This window comes from Symphalangus syndactylus, chromosome 13 (genome assembly GCF_028878055.3).
Source record: "Symphalangus syndactylus isolate Jambi chromosome 13, NHGRI_mSymSyn1-v2.1_pri, whole genome shotgun sequence".
Lineage (NCBI taxonomy): Eukaryota > Metazoa > Chordata > Mammalia > Primates > Hylobatidae > Symphalangus > Symphalangus syndactylus.
The window spans coordinates 96,806,055-96,823,929 of record NC_072435.2 but is presented as its reverse complement, the minus strand read 5'-3'; the positions used below and the strand labels follow the sequence as shown (position 1 = coordinate 96,823,929).

The 17,875-nt window shown below is 38.3% G+C and overlaps 1 protein-coding gene across 1 annotated transcript in view; it reads right to left on the bottom strand.

The window, feature by feature from the left end:
• UTP20 (UTP20 small subunit processome component) overlaps positions 1 to 17,875 on the bottom strand; it is a 108,526-nt gene that overhangs the window by 53,608 nt on the left and 37,043 nt on the right. The window contains exons 22-27 of the mRNA XM_055235917.2: positions 17,254 to 17,439; positions 14,985 to 15,075; positions 13,671 to 13,756; positions 12,979 to 13,104; positions 6,487 to 6,653; positions 4,304 to 4,512 (exon numbers count right to left, since the gene is read on the bottom strand). Coding sequence (XP_055091892.1) covers positions 4,304 to 4,512; positions 6,487 to 6,653; positions 12,979 to 13,104; positions 13,671 to 13,756; positions 14,985 to 15,075; positions 17,254 to 17,439 — 865 coding nt within the window. The remainder of the gene's footprint in view (positions 1 to 4,303; positions 4,513 to 6,486; positions 6,654 to 12,978; positions 13,105 to 13,670; positions 13,757 to 14,984; positions 15,076 to 17,253; positions 17,440 to 17,875) is intronic.

Genomic DNA, 17,875 nt, shown 5'->3' with positions numbered 1-17,875 from the left:
AAGATAACACAAATGCTCTCATATGGTGAATATCAAGTCTTATGGCCAAGATAACATGAAGAAAACTAATAGGAAAATTACTTATCATGAAAATCTGATAATCTGACAGACAGAGGTATTTGAATCTGAAATAGCACATTTTAAATTCAAGTAAATATGAACAAGGATGTCATTAGTATGCTGAGCAAGCCTGAGGAATCACATATGGTCTACTTTTAGCTTATTATCTTATTATACAAGTTACAAAGGAAATGACAGGTAAACAAGCACAAGGTGATGTAGTTACAAGTCATTCTGCTCTGCTTCAATTCTACTAGCAATATTTTCATCAGCTGCATCAAGTTTAGTGAAAGATAAAAATTATTCCTGATATTTGAAAAAACATGGTATCTGGAGCAAATATGAAGCTCACAACTGCAAACATGATATCAAATAGACACTCCCCACCTGTCTCCCATTTCCACCAACCACCCTTCCTGTCGGGTACAATCTGCATGTTCTATTCATTTCTGGAACTAAAGTGCCAGCTGCCCAATTTACTCAATAATTGTTGAATAAACTAGAGAAAAACCCTGAAAATGAGCAATCATAGACTTTAATTCCTAGAGGAATAGTCAATATGATTGAGTTTGTGTATGTTTACAAGTTACACTGTTGCTTGAATGTACAAAAAAACCCCAAAACCAACAATTTTCAAATATCTTTCAATGCCGATCAATGCCCTGAAGGAAAGACACAAAAAAGTAAATATATAACTGAGCCCAAGCACATAAATGTAGAACTTTAACTCACTTAAGCAAAACTACTGTGCAATAATTCACTTTAAGGAATTCCCTGGATGGGTCCAAGAATTTCAAAGGAAAATATAAGGAAGCTCATAACTGTCAACAAGCTTAAAATCTCATTAACTAATGAACTGTGAAATTGCATAAATGATCCTTTGAGTTACTGATTATTGACTTGGGAGTGAGGCTGCATTACTAAGTAACTTCTAAGTTAACCAAAAATGTGAAGGCACTACACAGGCAAACCTTTCACAATTTAATATATTCATATACAGATAAAGTCACTATCACTTGCTACAAGGCATAAACAGGTTCTCATCTAATTCTTCCCATGGCCCTTATTACGCTCTCATATAACAGAGACAGAACTTTCTAAGACCTTTTTCTGCTTCCATTCTTGGCCTCCCATAGTCCCTTTTCCACAAAGCAACTAAAGCAATATTTTTAAAACACTACACAGTCCTTATCACTCTCCTGCTTCGAGCCTCTCAGCAGTTTCCATTATCCTTAGAAGTAAATTCACCCCTTCGTCATAGCCTACAAGGTCCCACAGAGCCCGTACAACCTACCTCTTCATCCTCACCTTACATGACTCTTCCTGCTCCTGGTGCTCTAGCCACCACAGCCTCGTCTATTCTTGCAACATGTCAAGACCATTCCCAACCAGGGATTTTGTGCTAGTCATTTTCTTTGCCTGAAATGTTCTTCTCATGGTGAAGTGTAAGCTCAAAGATCGCCTTTTTATAGAGGACCCTCACCATCCTAGTAAATGCAGCACCTATCCACCCCCACACTGATCACTTTCTATTATAATTCCTCATCTTACATTAAATTTTGCACATTTTCCATGTCTCTCCTTAACATGCTCATGATTTCTTCTACTTTTGCTAATATATGGAATGTTTTTATAATAGCTATTTTAATGTCCTTTTTTTTTTTTTTTAAGAGACAGAGTCTCACTCTGTTGCCCATGCTGGAATGCAGTGGTGTGATCTTGGCCTACTACAGCCTCAATCTCCTGGGATCAAGTGATCCTCTAACTTTAACCTCCTGAGTACAGGTGTGCACTACTGCACCTGGCTAATTTTTTACTTTTTTGCAAAAATGGGGTCTTGCTATGTTGTCCAGGCTGGTCTCAAACTCCTGGCCTCCAGTGATCCTCCCACCTTGGCCTCCCAAAGTGGTGGCATCAGCCTCCTTGTCTAATTCTATTATCTGTGTCATTTCTGGATCTGCTTCTATTGATTGCCCTTTCTCCTCATTATGGGCAAAATTTTCCTCCTTCTTTGTATGCCTAGTTAATGTTTGACTGCATGTCAGATATTGTGAAATTTATTTTCACTTAAATCATTTAAAATTTTGGGCTTTGTTCTGGGATCAAACTTGAAAAACGTTTGACCTTTTAAAGTGAGCCCATTGCAGCCTCTATTCTAGTGCTAATTTGGATCCATGACAGAGGCAACATCTTCCAAAGACTCTCCCCTGGTGCACTGTGTATTGTGGGATTTCTACTGTGGCTGTTGGGGATGTAGGCTATTTCCAGTCCTGTGTTAGTCTGAGAACTGTTTTGCTTGCTCCTTTATAGTGGTTTTGCACTTCCAACCAAGATGGAGTAAAAGGGACTGGATTTACCCTCCTCTCTTAAGCAACCAAGGAAGTGAATAAAATATATAAACAATAATTTTCAGACATTGGACATCAGGCAGCAGAGAACAGTGATCCCTGAGAGGCGGAAAGCAAAGGAAATGAGCCCGGTGACTTCCCATAGCTTACTGCCTGGAGTGTTTTCAGGCCTCAGTGCAGGGAGGAAGAGCCCAGGCAGAGTCCAGTGACCCCAAGATAAAGAGACAGAGCTGGGCAACTTGGGGAGGCAAAGGCAGCTAGAACTCACAGGGCAGAGTACTAGACAGGAGAGAGCTACACAGAGAATGAGCCTCAGGGACCTGCAGAAGGGTCTCCTCATTTTATTTTCCTCTCAGAATATACTTCCCTCTGACATTATTTTAATTATGCGTGTATTTATTTATTTATTCTTTTTCTCCCCATATACTGAGTTCTCACGTGTCTCACTCCCTACCTGGAACAATGTCTGGCACACAGTAGGTGCTCAATAAGTACTTAATGAACAAATAAATGAATATAAATGTCTGTGTGCTTTGTTGACTATTCCCAGTGCTTAGTACAGTGCCTGACACATAGTAGAGGCTCAATTAATATTTATTGAAGAAATGAATGAAAGAATGAGAAAAACAAAATGGTGCCTACCAAAATGGAAGAAGTGTTCTAAATCTCTGCATCTTGTTTATCAGAGAATATAATTTCATTACTAAAACAGATTCACATCCATGCATAGCCCAAACCAGCAGCCTAAAATTTTGGCAGTCAATTTTCACTTATCATGATCATGTTTGACAGGCAGTTCACTGGGCATATCTAGAAATTAAATGAAATAAATTTTGGCCAAATTAAAACTGTGCCTATTTGGAATTAACTGAGAGTCAACAGCAGAAATCTGAGTCTGGAGCTCTACTTCAAGTTGCATTTTCTCCCAGAAGCCTTCAGTCCCTAAGATATTATGAGGCCAGGCGCAGTGACTCATGCCTGTAATCCCAGCACTTTTGGGGGCCGAGGTGGGTGGATCACCTGACGTCAGGAGTTTGAGACCAGCCTGGCCAACATGGTGAAACCCCCGTCTCTACTAAAAATACAAAAATGAGCTGGGCGTGGTGTAGTCCCAGCTGAGGACTGCTCAGGAAGCTGAGGCAGGAGAATCGCTTGAACCTGGGAGGCGGAGGTTGCAGTGAGCTGGGATCACGCCACTGCACTCCAGCCTAGGCAACAGAGCGAGACTCCGTCTCAAAAAAAGAAAAAAAAAAAAAAGACATCATGGACTATTTCCCTAAACTCCAAAGAGTTCACTCATGTCCACAGATCTATTTCAACACAACATAAATAGTTTTGAAGACAATTAGAAAATACTTCCTGAGTACCTTTTGGCAGTTGGTCAGCTGGTTTGTCTTGCCCCATCTTGCTACTTATATTTATTCAAAACACTGCACTTATTGTAGGTAAGCATTTACTTTTTAAAGACTTCCAGACAACTCTCAAAATAACAGGGCTGATGGTAACAATGGTCTATTCACACTCTAGCCATTCTGGAAAAATGAGAGTTGGAAGATACCTTATACTTCCAGGCTCTTGGAATTAAAATCTAAGAAATATCAGCTCAAGCACTTGACTTGGATTCCTGAGAAACACAGAGAACTAACCCACTCACTACTAATCCATCTCTTTTTAAAATATACACTTGATACAATTTGCATTTTCTGGTTATAAGTAAATATTTATAACAGCAAAGAGTCCCACTATGCGGAAGACTGTTTTAAGAAGATACTTTCAAAGGGTTGTATAAGGATTTAACTTGGGAGAGTGTTATTAAATCAGGCCCAACCCAATGCCCAAGGACAACACAGACACCCGTTAGCCCAAGAAGAAAGCATCTGTAGTGAATCTCTCACCTTTTCTCGTTGGTCAAGGATGTGTGATACGGTTGCTGTCATACAGAGCAATATCTGCAAAATCTTCGGCAGGTATGCGCTGATCAGATGACTAATGTTTTTCAATACTATCTCAAGGCTGTTTAAGATACCGTGCTGACGACCTAAAGGAAGAACTTTAGACAAATCCAAGTCTTCTACTGCTTGAATGACTGCAGAATGGCACTCTCCTAGTGAAACAAAGAGGACGAGAAGTCACGTAAGGTAACATATTAGTTTGTTACTATTTATAATTGTAGTTTTATTTCCATTTCCCTTAATAATACAGTATTTTCTACTGTCATGGTAATTTATAGATGACAATGCACTTTTCTTATATATTATCTCCTTTTGATTCTTACCAAATATTCAATGAGCTAGATAAGACAGGTTTAACTACCCCCATTTTAGAGAAGAAGAAACTAAGGAATAAGAGGGTAAGAAATATGCGACAGAACTAAGTCTCTAAGCCTAATTCTCATCGTTTCTTTACACTATCCCTCAAAACCTGAGTTATGAATAGTTTATTCCATCTGGTAACTTTTTTTTTTTTGAGACGGAGTCTCACTCTGTCGCCCAGGCTGGAGTGCAGTGGCGTGATCTCGGCTCACTGCAATCTCTGCCTCCCGGGTCCAAGCGGTTCTCCTGCCTCAGCCTCCCAAGTAGCTGGGATTACAGGTGCCCACCACCACACCTGGCTGGTTTTTGTAATTTTAGTAGAGTTGGAGTTTCACCATGTTGGCCAGGCTGGTCTCCAACTCCTGACCTCAGGTGATCCACCCACCTCAGCCTCCCAAAATGCTGGGATTACTGGCCTGAGCCACCGCGCCCGGCCCTCCATCTGGTAACTTTCTATGCACTTTTCTTACTCTCCGTTTCACTCAGCTCTACTGAGTTTGGCAGTTTCACTAGAAGTACCTTTCTGTATTACAAGTTCCTTGAAGGCTGAGAATCAAGTTTTATTTCTCTTGTAAATCCTAGTTAATAAATAAAATCAGAGTCCCTTATAAACAGCTGCTGCCATATTAATTTCAAAATTTACTGAAAAGATACGAATTGTTATGGCTTGACCTTTACTTCAAACCATCTGATGTGAGGTCATGAGCTTATGGATTCATACACACAAACGGGCCATCCATAAGATTATCATCTATATCTGTCCTCCTAGAGTGGGAGTTATACATTGAACGGAAACTGTTTTTGGCATTCATCAGAGCCAACCTCCTTTACGGGGCAATATTATACTGAATGAAAAACCTGTTAACAGCTGGACCTATTATCATAGAAAAAATACAAAAACAAACGCAACAGACTACCCTATAAATAATTTTCTATGTTGGCCTCAAGCAAAGCAATTTGGGGACTGGAACAGAGGTTTCATAACCAGAAAGGTCTGAGTTTGAATCCCGACTCTACCACTTTTCATCTGAGTTACGATGCATGAAATACCTTTCTAAGCCTAAGTTTCCTCATGTGTAAAATAATCAAGTAATGACAGCTCATGTGGTTGGTTGTCTGAAGGATCAACTGAGTTATAAGTAAATGGGTCTGTCATAACGTCTGGCATAAAGTAAGCACCCAACACATGTTAGTCATTACTGTCACTAATAATTACTGACATTGCATACCAAAGAACATACCACAGAGCACTCTAGCTCAATGTACACATGATTACATCCATTTCATCTCAACTTTCAGGTTGAGGGCAGAGATTGTACTTTTCTATTTTTAACTTAACAGTGTCCAGGGCACAGGAGGTATTCAATAAATCATTACTGAATAGATGAATGACTCAGGGAATGAATAAATGCCAAACAATTAAGATTAATTTGCAGTGTGCTTTGAATTTCTTAGAAGAAAGCTATTCTTTGTATTATATGGGTAAGTATTAACCATTTTTCAAATGGCCTAAATATGCAATAAAAATACACATTTTCTCATCGGGGCTCTAATACAAGGGTGCAAATAATCCACAGGGCCAACAGTCAGTTTCATGCAATTCAATCGAAGTTTAAAATGAACCGCACTTTAGCAAAAGATTGCCATCAAGATTGGGAGGAACAACCCTGTTGGAAAGATGCCCAGGAGCATGGGAAATGTAGCCTGAGATGTGAGAAATCCACCGCAGACAACAGGTATTAGAGTGAGAGGTAGCTGATAGTTACCATTCTTGAAGTGCTTCACAGGTTCAAACAGCAGGTCTAAGAATATCTGGATCTCCTCAGGTTGGGTCCCGGCCAGGAACCGCAGGACAATGGCCATGCGGGTGCCTGAAGCAGATTTCCCCTGAGTTTTACTCCCAGTCTTATTCTTCATTCGCCCATACAAAATCCTGAAAAGGCAAAAGCACATTAATTCTAAAATATGAGTTGTTTTATTTGCCTAAAAGGCTAGAAGAGCAACTCAATAGATTTAAATGGATATATTATAAAACACAGAAACATGAAAACAGAAATTAGATATTTAACACAGACAATGAAAAAAGTCAACAACAAAATAAAGCTAACAGAGCTGGGTACAGTGATACGTGCCTGTAGTCCCAGCTCCCTGAGAGGCTGAGGCCAGAGGATCACTTGAGCTCAGGAGTTTAAAGCCAGCCTGGGCAACTTAGTGAGACCATGTCTCTATAAAAAAATCCAAAAATTCAAACAAAACAAAACAAAAAACAAGGCTAAGGGAAGCAGGAAGGACAAAGGCCAGAAGGTGGTTTGTTATGGGAGAAAAAATAGGCAAATCAAAGGTACGTCTAATCAAGAAAAAAATGAAAATGAGAATATATAGATTAAAAGGAAATAAGAGAATACAATTATAAGTAAAATAAGGAAGCTAGAAACAGTTCAATGAAAAAGCTAATTTTCAGGAAAAAACACATAAATACAAATAAACAAAAGGAACTTAAGAAGAAAACCCACAGAGACCAATACTTATTGGAAAACATGACGCTAATACAGTTTACAGGTGGGCTTTTTAAACTTTCAAGGAAAAAAAATAATTTCTATGCTATGAAGTTTCATAGCAGAGAGAAAGAGGGAAACTGTCTTTCTCATTTATTAATGTGGCGTAATTGTGATATTGAGAAGGGTTAATGAAAATAAAACTACATGCCAATCTTGCTTACAAACATAAAATACAACATTTGTAACTACAGCATCCAGTGCTGCACTGAAACCAAACAAGGATTGCCCCAGGAAATGCAAGAAAGAGTCATTAGTAAAATCTACTAGATTAATACAGATTAATGGTTCCTGGTAAAAGTTAATATAAACATTTTAATATATGTTCAATAGGCACTCTAATAATATTTCACATCCACTCCTGATAAAATTCCAAAGAACAATAAAAGCTACTTTCTTAACATGATAAAAAACTTACTGACTTAATATTCAAAATTCAAAAATAGTTTTCAAACTTTTTGATATTAGGATCTCTTTACACTAATAAAAATTAACGAGGTCTCCAAAGAGCTTTGTGTATATAAATTTTACCTATTTGATAGTTATTGTATTAGAATTTAAAACTGAGGAATTAAAAATATACATTGGTTTATTAATTCCTTTTAAAATATTCACAACAAACTTATTACATGTTAACATCAATAACATTGTAATAAAAATAATTACATTTTCCAAATCTCCCCCCAACTCCTGCAAATTAGTGAGACTACTGGCATTGTTTTATTTATTCTTATGTCAGACTTAATAGACAATAACTGGATTCTCATATGTGCTTCTGCATTCAATCTATTATAATACGCTGGGGTTGAAGAAAATCCAGCCTCATACACAGATAGGTAGATGAAGAAGGGAGAAATATTTTTTACACTTTCAGATAACTGTAGATATCCCATTTTGATACTACATCAAAGCTCAACAAGTTGAAAGATTAGCTGCCATGTGGAATCTGAAACCCCATCAACAAACTTGACGAACTCTGTTACACTAAAATCCATCTATCTTGCACTTTGAATGAATCTTTTACCCATACATGATACTATTACATGCGTCAGTTACTTGGAAAATATTGGTTTACTAAGTTATGCAGAAATGTCAAATGTTGACACATTTCATTGCAAACCAAAAAAAGAAATTTGCTTATTAACATTTGTTAATATCACTAATCATCTCATGAGAAAAGTCTTTAAGCATTGGGAAGATGTCAGGTTCATAGTACCAGATAAAAGTTTTCTCCAATCCTAATTTCCACTTGAATGCTAGAATTTAGTTATTGGAAATAAACGCTGATAGTTGTTTTCCTTGAAGTGGCAGGCTCACTGGGTTCATGCTCAAGAAAATGCCTGTGAAAAGAATCCTAGCGTATACATCTTACAAATAAGAAAAGCAGCTAGTTCAGCTTGTACATCAAATACTCACACAGGTGCCATTCATTGAGACAGCCCATACACAGCAAAAGTATTTTATGCATTCTTCCCACTTTATTATACATGTACTCAGGGTCAAGTTTCATCAAGTGTGTTTGTTTGTTAAATAACTCCAAGTATGTGGCAATGAAGAATGACTAGTAGAATTTGGTGCCACTGTCTTGATTCATGTGCTAAGGTACTAGGAGTTTTACCCACCATTGTTTTTGCCTTGTCAGTACAAATGTCAACACAGTGAAAAAAGATAATGTCTTAGTAGTAGTAGTATAAAAAACTTTTGGCCAGCTGCAGAGGCTCAAACCACTTGAAGAAGGCATCGCTGATAATGACAAATTTGAGATGAGACCAAATGAATGAGGTGTCAGCTGGCATGTCTTCCATGCAGGGAGATGAGCAAGTGCAAAGAATTTAAAGTGGGTTCTGAGACAGGCGGTAAACAGGAAGAAATATGGTTATAGATATCATTTGAAGCCACCATATCAAGCCCTGTAGGGAGTAGTAGGACTTTCTAAGAGTAAAATGAGATGTCAAAATGTTTGTAAAGAGGGGACTAACATAATCTGTGACTGTTATTACCACTTGTGATTTTTTTAATAGAGAAAATACAAGAAAACCCAATGAAAACTACTAAAACTAATGAAAGTTTTGTCATGTGGATGGCTAAATAACACAAAAATCAATAGCTTTTATATATAATTAGTTATGCAGCAAAAATAAGCTAGAAAATATAATAGAGAAAATTCCCTCTACAACAACAAAATGTAGTTATAAAATGAAAACACTTTACTGAAAGACTACAAAAAAGGAATGATTTGAATAAATGAATATAAATACTGATGCAACTTCTCCTCATATCAAAAGGGGAAATTACTTTGGGAAAACCAAAGTAAATGTTCATCTAGACTCCAGAAAAAAACCAAATATTTTGGAAAGAAAGGACTAATGAGATTTATGATTATTATTATAAAGAAACCAGTGCAGAATTGGAACAAGGCAGATCAATGTAAAACCAGCAAAAGCCAATTGAGTCAATTATACATGGATATTTAGTGCGTATTAAAAGTGGCACTCTGGCTGGACGTGGTGGCTCATGTGTGCAATCATAGTACTTTGGGAAGCCAAAGTGGGTGGACAGCCTGAGCTCGGGAGTTTTGAGACCAGCCGGGGCAACATGGTGAAACTCCATCTCTACAAAAAAATACAAAAATTAGCTGGGCGTTGTGGCATGTGCCGGTAGTCCCAGGTACTTGGGGAGCTGAGGCAGGAGGATCGTTCGAGCCCAGGAGATCGAGGCTGCAGTGAGCTGTGTTCACACCACTGCTTTCCAGCCTGGGTGACAGAGAGAGACCCCGTCTCTGAAATAAATAAATAAATAAATGTGGCTCTCAAATCAGTAGAGAAAGTTTGGACTTTTTAAAAAATTATTATTTATTTATTTATTGTTTTAGACAGAGTCTCGCTCTGTCACCCAGGCTGGAGTGCAGTGGCGCGATCTCGGCTCGCTGTAACCTCTGCCTCCCGGGTTCAAGTGATCCTCCTGCCTCAGCCTCCCAAATAGCTGGGATTACAGGCACATGCCACCACGCCCAGCTAATTTTGGTATTTTTACTAGAGACGGGGTTTCACCATGTTGGTCAGGCTGGTCTCCAACTCCTGACCTCGTGATCCGTCCACCTCAGCCTCCCAAAGAGCTGGTATTACAGGCGTTAGCCACCAGGGAGTGTCCACCCGAAAGTTTGTTTTTTGTTTTTTTTGGTTTTTTTTGTTTTTTTGTTTTTTGAGACGGAGGCTCGCTCTGTAGCCAAGGCTGGAGTGCAGTGGCGCGATCTTGGCTCACTGCAAGCTCCGCCTCCCAGGTTCACGCCATTTTCCTGCCTCAGCCTCCCAAGTAGCTGGGACTACAGGCACCCGCCACCACTCCCGGCTAATTGTTTTGTATTTTTAGAAGAGACGAGGTTTCACCATGTTAGCCAGGATGGTCTCGATCTCCTGACCTCGTGATCCGCCCGCCTCGGCCTCCCAAAAGTGCTGGGATTACAGGCGTGAGCCACCGCGCCCGGCCCCTAAAGTTTGTATTTTTTAAATGAAATGGTCTCGAGACAATTGGGTAACACTCTTTGGAAAGAAAATTAGGTTTAATCCTTATTTCATTTCATACATCAAAATAAATTCCAGATGAATAAAATAATCAAATTAAAACAAACTGAGAAAAAAACAGAGAGGAATATCATTTACCTGGTTTTAGAAAATACAAGTTGTCAGATATTAAAAAAAAAGTTTTATGAGAAAATAAACACAAATGACCCATAATCTTTTAAAACAATTCCTCTTCACTAGTAAATCTAAAATATGTGAAGTCATACAACATGATATCATTTACCACCAACAAATTAGCAAGAATTTAAACAATCAAAAAATAATAACAACAAACACCACCCTAGTGTTGGAATGGTGTGAAACAGGCATCCTACTGCCAGTAGGAATATAAAGTGGTTCAAACTTGTGGCTGGAAAGAAGTAGTTCTGAACAACAATTTGGTAATATACACCAAAAAGTTTTAAAATCTTCATCAATTTTCCTATCAAGTATCTATTCTAATCCATCAATCAAATAAGATTTATAGGTATTCAATGTAAGATTTTCTATTTTGCAAAAAAACCAAAATAAACAACAACAAAAACTAGACAGGCAAAATGCTCAACACAAGTAAATGAAGAATCACATTTTGAAACATTTCATGATCTAAGAAAATTCTTGTAAAATATTAAATGAAAAAAGGTTATAAAACATTTTATAAAATATAATCTCAATTTTCTTTCAAAAACTTGTGTGGGTGTATTATTTAGATGTTTTTTGGTAGCTTGTATTCAACTACTCTGGACTTCATACAACCATCTGCTTTTTACTCTTAGAAATTAAAAATATACCAGTATTGCGGATGTTTCCTATTTATTATTGTTTTTGAGATTATAAAGTTGATAGTAGTTATTTTTGAGTGTTTGGATATAACATGATTTCCGCTTTCTATTTTTATTGTTTCTATAATCCACCAATAACTGTAATTTTGTATATTCACTCATTCACTCCCTCAAATATTTTTATGTCTATTATAGTAAAGTTCTCAAAGCTTGCTATAAATGGAATCCTAATGCTGGCTACAAATGGAACTACACAGAGCCATTAGATAAGTGCTAGCAGAGTCCCCAGAGCATATCTGAACCAGCTCCTATTAAGGAAACAGAAGCCCAGTGGATCTAAAAGACTTTCTCTGTCTGATAGAACTACACAGTACACGGCTGGACCAAAAGCAAACCTCTGTTAAATCCCAATCCCATGATCTTTCCAATTCTCATCATTCCAGAGCTGGTGAGATGAAAGATTTAAGCTTCATTTTTCTTTATACCCAGCATATATAAACTTTTTATTATTTATGGATCATCTTTTTGCTTTACCATTTATAATTAAAGGGATAATAACATCATTAAATATCACACGATATTTGGACAACAGAGTGAAATATTTCTACTGTATCTCAACAGTAAAATTTAGGAAAATATTAAATTTAATTATATTATTACTACAATAATACTATGGTAAGATCTTTCTTTATATTAGGGGCCAGGTGATGTGGCTCACACCTGTAATCCCAGCACTTTGGGAGGCAGAGGCGGGTGGATCACCTGAGGTCAGGAGTTCGAGACCAGCCTGGCCAACATGGTGAAACTCTTTCTCTACTAAAAATACAAAAATTAGCCAGGCATGGTGGCGCACGCTTATGATCCCAGGATACTCAGGAGGCTGAGGCACAAGAATAGCTTGAACCTGGGAGGGCGGAGGTTGCAGTGAGCTGAGATCACATCACTGCACTCCAGCCTGGGTGACAGAGCAAGACTTGCTCTAAAAAAATAAATAAATAAAGATCTTTCTTTGTGTTAGGAACAAAATTTAGTCTCTATAACAATTTGACTTCTCCCAAAGGTACAATTCAAAAAAAAAAGCAGCTGGCTGTGATGACTCACACTTGTAATCTTAGCACATTGGGAGACCAAGGTGGGAGCATCACTTGAGCCTGGGAGGTCTAGGCTGCAATGAGCTGTGATCATGCCACTGTACTCCAGCCTGGATGACACAGCAAGACCCCATCTCCAAAGAAAATGCAATCAAAAGAAAATAGAAAATGAAATATTCTATTACAATTGTTGAAAGAACCATAATACTGTACTCACAATTGTGTTTGTTAATAACTTTTTAAAAATCAGTGTTTAAACAGCATAAATACCTCATCAGAATAGGAAACAGATCTGCTCGGTGGGCTGTTTTCACTACAGCATTATCTTCTGAAATGCTAAAATGCACTATCTCTTCCTTAAAGCTTCTGTCTTCAAGCAACCTTTGTAAGTTTTCCCTTTAAAAACAGAGAACAGCACAAATCACCACTTTATCAACAGTGCTTTTGAATAATGAAAGAGTGAAATATGTACACAGAGTAATAACTAAAATAAGGTATGTAGTACATATTAAGGTTGATATCCATAAAGGAAAATCCTCAAAAAAACTCCCAAAAGGACAGATTTTCACATTTCAAAGGGTATAACAGATTAGAAAAGATTAGATTCTGTCCATAATTCAGCTGTTTAAAAAAGCATGATACAAAAAGCTTTCTTCAGTTCTTAGAGTGACTTTGATTCTCTAAGTAACCACCAAGATTTTATGGCATTGTATTAATAAGAAGAGGAACATGACATAATATTTACAACACATTTTAAAAATTAACATTCTCTATTTTTGTATCTATGGAGAACAATCCAGCAAATATACTACTCGTTTTCATTTCTTGCTTGGAAATATGATGACCTCAGAAAAAAGGGAAACTTCCTAGGCCTTTAAGAAATTATTCTAGGAGAGGCACTTATGCAGAAATATAAAAATCAGCCAAAGAAATAACAGTTCTTTAAGCTTCCAGTAACTTACCTGTAAGGGAGGATATGAGGATGTTTATATGTCATTATGCAATCCAAGGTTATTTTTTGCACCATTTGATCTTGGTGTAGCAACAACTAAGAACAGTATTTTACAGAATTAATGAAGTCATATATACATATACCATAGGATAGCAATTTACTTGTGGTTATTTGCTAAATGAGATTTGCTAAATTCTAAATTTTTACACAAGACCTAAACCTGATTGCTAACAACAGCTTCACATTTTCCTGGAAGTAAAAAAAGATGAACAGAATATGTACAAAGTAAAAAATGGAAACAAAACTCTCTGACACCTGCATCCCACATTCATATCCTGGGGTCTACCAGCTTTTGGGTGAGGCCAATCCTCTCTCTCTTTCTCTTTTTTTTTTTTTTTTTTCAAACAGAGTCTTGCTCTGTTGCCCAGGCTGGATTGCAGTGATGCGATCTCGACTCACTGCAACCTCTACCTCCTGGGTTCAAACGATTGTCATGCTTCAGCCTCCCGAGAAGCTGGAACCACAGACACCCACCACCACACCTGGCTAATTTTTTTGGTTTTTGGTAGAGACGCGGTTTCACTATGTTGCCCAGGCTGGCCTCAAACTCCTGAGCTCAGGTGATCTGCCCACCTCGGCCTCCCGAAGTGCTGGGATTATAGGCGTGAGCTACTGTGTCCGGCCTGGTGAGGCCGATTCTCTATGTGAATCTGGATTTAAGCCAACTAGGCTGGTCATGTACTAAGGAAAATCTCTTATTCTATGAAGGTAATGATGGTCAATAAGATGCCAGGAAAAACATCCAAATGAAAAATGAAAATTTTGTTTCCCCAGATGGCTTAGAATGACATCCAATGCTTAATTCATTTCTGACATTAATTTTTTTCTGCAAGCTTATCTGAAATTCAGGGCCACATAATTATGACTGCAATGGACTACAATAGATCCTGAAATCCCAGTCCTCTATGAAGTCTGACTAAACTAGAAGGGAAAAGTAGTCACTTGTTTTTTTGTATAAACCCTACTCCCTTCTAAAAGCTAATTTCCATGATATAATTCATGCTTTGCTATTCTCACTGTTAACACAGCCAATCAATGTTTAGTCACCCAAAATGCCTTCAAAATCAGCTAAGTCAGTGCTAAAATTGTTTCTCAAGATAACAGAAAATATGTCTATTAATTAAAAAAAAAAAGAACCTTTAATACTTAAAATGTAGACATGGGCCCTATTCAGCAATTATTGAAAATCTAAGCTACTCTGACAAAGAAAATGATAGAGAAAAGTTCACAAAGAATTACAGTGGCAAGAGTTTATTTTACTAACCTGAAGATATAACTCATATAGTTTGGATTCCAGATATAAGGCCCGTGGATTTGAAAATTTAGAGAAAACTTGCAAATGAGCAATTAATTGCCTAAACAAAAACAAAACAGAGAGTGTTACAGAATTAAAGAATTGAGATCATTTTCTCAAACTGACATCTACAATTTTATTCTGACTAGAACTTCAAACACCCTGCCTATAGTTTCACTATTATATAAACAAGACTTGGTTATTTACATTTAGGAAATTATTCTCCAGCAATCCCATAGTTTGGGCAGGCCTGTCCCTAAAATTCAGGTTCTCCACACCAAAAAATCATTCAGTGTGTGCTCAGAATGGTTTAAATTGAACAAAAATTAGAAAGTAATCAAACTGGTAAAATATTCCAAAATTGAACTCAGATGATTTTTGGAATTATTCCTTGTCTAGGTTCTATGTGGCAGACAGGAAACTAGTAGAATATATTCTCCCTCACTTTCACATAATGTAAATACAGATGTCAGGCAACAGAGGTCCAGGTTAAGGCAACCAATGGCTGTTGCTCACCAAGAAGGAAGAAGAAATATATCTGAATATTTTCAGACTGTGGTTGACCGTGGGTAACTGAAATTGTGGGAAGTGAAACCATGGACAAGGGGAGAGTATTGTATAGTGACATGAAGGCTGGCCATAATCTTTCCTGCCCCTGTGCTTCATACGCTATTTCTGTTAGTGGAGAAGACTTTCTTGGTTCTAGCTGTCTGGCAAACTTTCATCTTTCAGCACCAGAGGGCCTTCCCTGGGTCTTTTTTTTTTTTTTCAAGATGGAGTCTCAATCTGTGGCCCAGGCTGGAGTGCAGTGGCACAACCTTGGCTCATGGCAACCTTTGCCTCCTGGGTTCAAGTGATTCTATTACCTCAGCCTCCCAAGTAGCTGGGATTACAGGTGTGCACCACCATGCCTGGCTAATTTTTATATTTTCAGTAGAGACAGGGTTTTACCATATTGGCCAGGCTGGTCTCAAACTCCTAACCTCAAGTGATCCGCCCACCTCAGCCTCCCAAAGTGCTGGGATTACAGGTGTGAGCACCAGGCCTGGAATTCCTTACTGCGCTCCAATAACTTCTTTAAAAATATTTCTCCTATAAAAATATTTCACCCAGGCAGGATTGACTATGACTCCTGCATTGCAGTGGCTCTGTACAATTCATCTCTGTACACCAGCACTTAGCAAAGGGTACTCAATACAGTTGTTGAATGGATGAACTAATAAATGGCTCAGGGGAAATACGCAACAAATGGGCATATCACATTGAGATCTAAAGTGTTAAAATAACATTTGAACCAATCCAGTGGACCTGAGACACTCAATTCAGACAATCATCGCCGGGCGCGGTGGCTCACGCTTGTAATCCCAGCACTTTGGGAGGCCGAGGCGGGCGGATCACGAGGTCAGGAGATCGAGACCACGGTGAAACCCCGTCTCTACTAAAAAATACAAAAAATTAGCCGGGCGCGGTGGCGGGCGCCTGTAGTCCCAGCTACTCGGAGGCTGAGGCAGGAGAATGGCGTGAACCCGGGAGGCGGAGCTTGCAGTGAGCCGAGATTGCGCCACTGCACTCCAGCCCGGGCGACAGAGCGAGACTCTGTCTCAAAAAAAAAAAAAAAAAAAAAAAAACAGACAATCATCAAGTAAGCTGAAGTAACTTCTAAAAGCATGATCACTTCTTCTTTTAGGTTTCTAACAATTTAGGTAAATGAACAACTAAGAGAATAAGAAAGAGAGTATAACAACAGCACGAGGAAAAAGTAACCAGTAGAAGACAAGTTAAAAGGCAGAGAAAAGTGCTAACAGGATAGTGGGGAAGGTGGGTGGAAGGAAAAAAAAAGTGCTAACATGCTTATTTTTAAGAAAAAGGATGTTCCATTATATATTTCCCTAGCATGCAAACACAACACCCTCACACTGGGAAAGTGCACGACAAAGGTCAAAAGAATATCTAAACACTCCAGATCCCAAAGTTCTCATCTATAAAAAGGAGCTACAATTAGACGACTCTCAAAAGTCCCCCAATCTAACATTATGTGGCTAACCAAGAAAAACCTAATAAGTAACCAACCAAAAAACTTGGAAGACTCAGTTTTAGGCTGTTAAAGAAAATCCCAGGAAGATGTAGCGCTTACGTAAATAATTATCTGAGTAGTTGATTTTGTATAAAGCCGTAAGAGACCTCTTCCTGTTCCTCCCAGAACTGTGGATCTGTGATCTTTCAGCAATGGTGAACTTACTTTGCTGCAGCTCTCCTTGTCTTTTTCTTCTGTGAGGATTCATCTTGGGGCACTGCCTCTTCTTCCAACTCTTCATCATCTCCTGTGGCAGGTTCCTCTTCAATTTCCTCTGCCACCATCCCTTTGCCTTTTCTCCGCAGATCCTGGGTTGGAGCAACTTGCAGATCTGCTGGGTAATACTCATTGCTACCGTGGAAAGAAAGTCACAGGAGACTGATGAAGAATGCACACCAATCTGAAAGGTGCTGATTCTGTTCATGAGATGTCCACAGTTCACAGAATCACACACTGAAGAGACATCAGTGGCACCTTAGTCAAGCTTCCACAATATTACTCTTTTCTAATTTGGTCCTTCTTTAGTATGCTATTTGACAAGCGAATCACTAACTGTAGAAGATAGCCCATTCCACTTTTATACTGTTGAAAATATTTGAAATGTCTACTTTGGACTAAGTGGAAATCAGCCTCCCTATCTCTGGAACCACCACTGGGGGATGAGGGGTTAGGGATGGATGATATTAAATGATTAAAGTATAGCATTAGGACTGTGCTGGTCACTTTCCATCAGATACATTCTACTTTGCCAAAGTTCTCTTGAAAGTATAGTACCACCACAAAATTT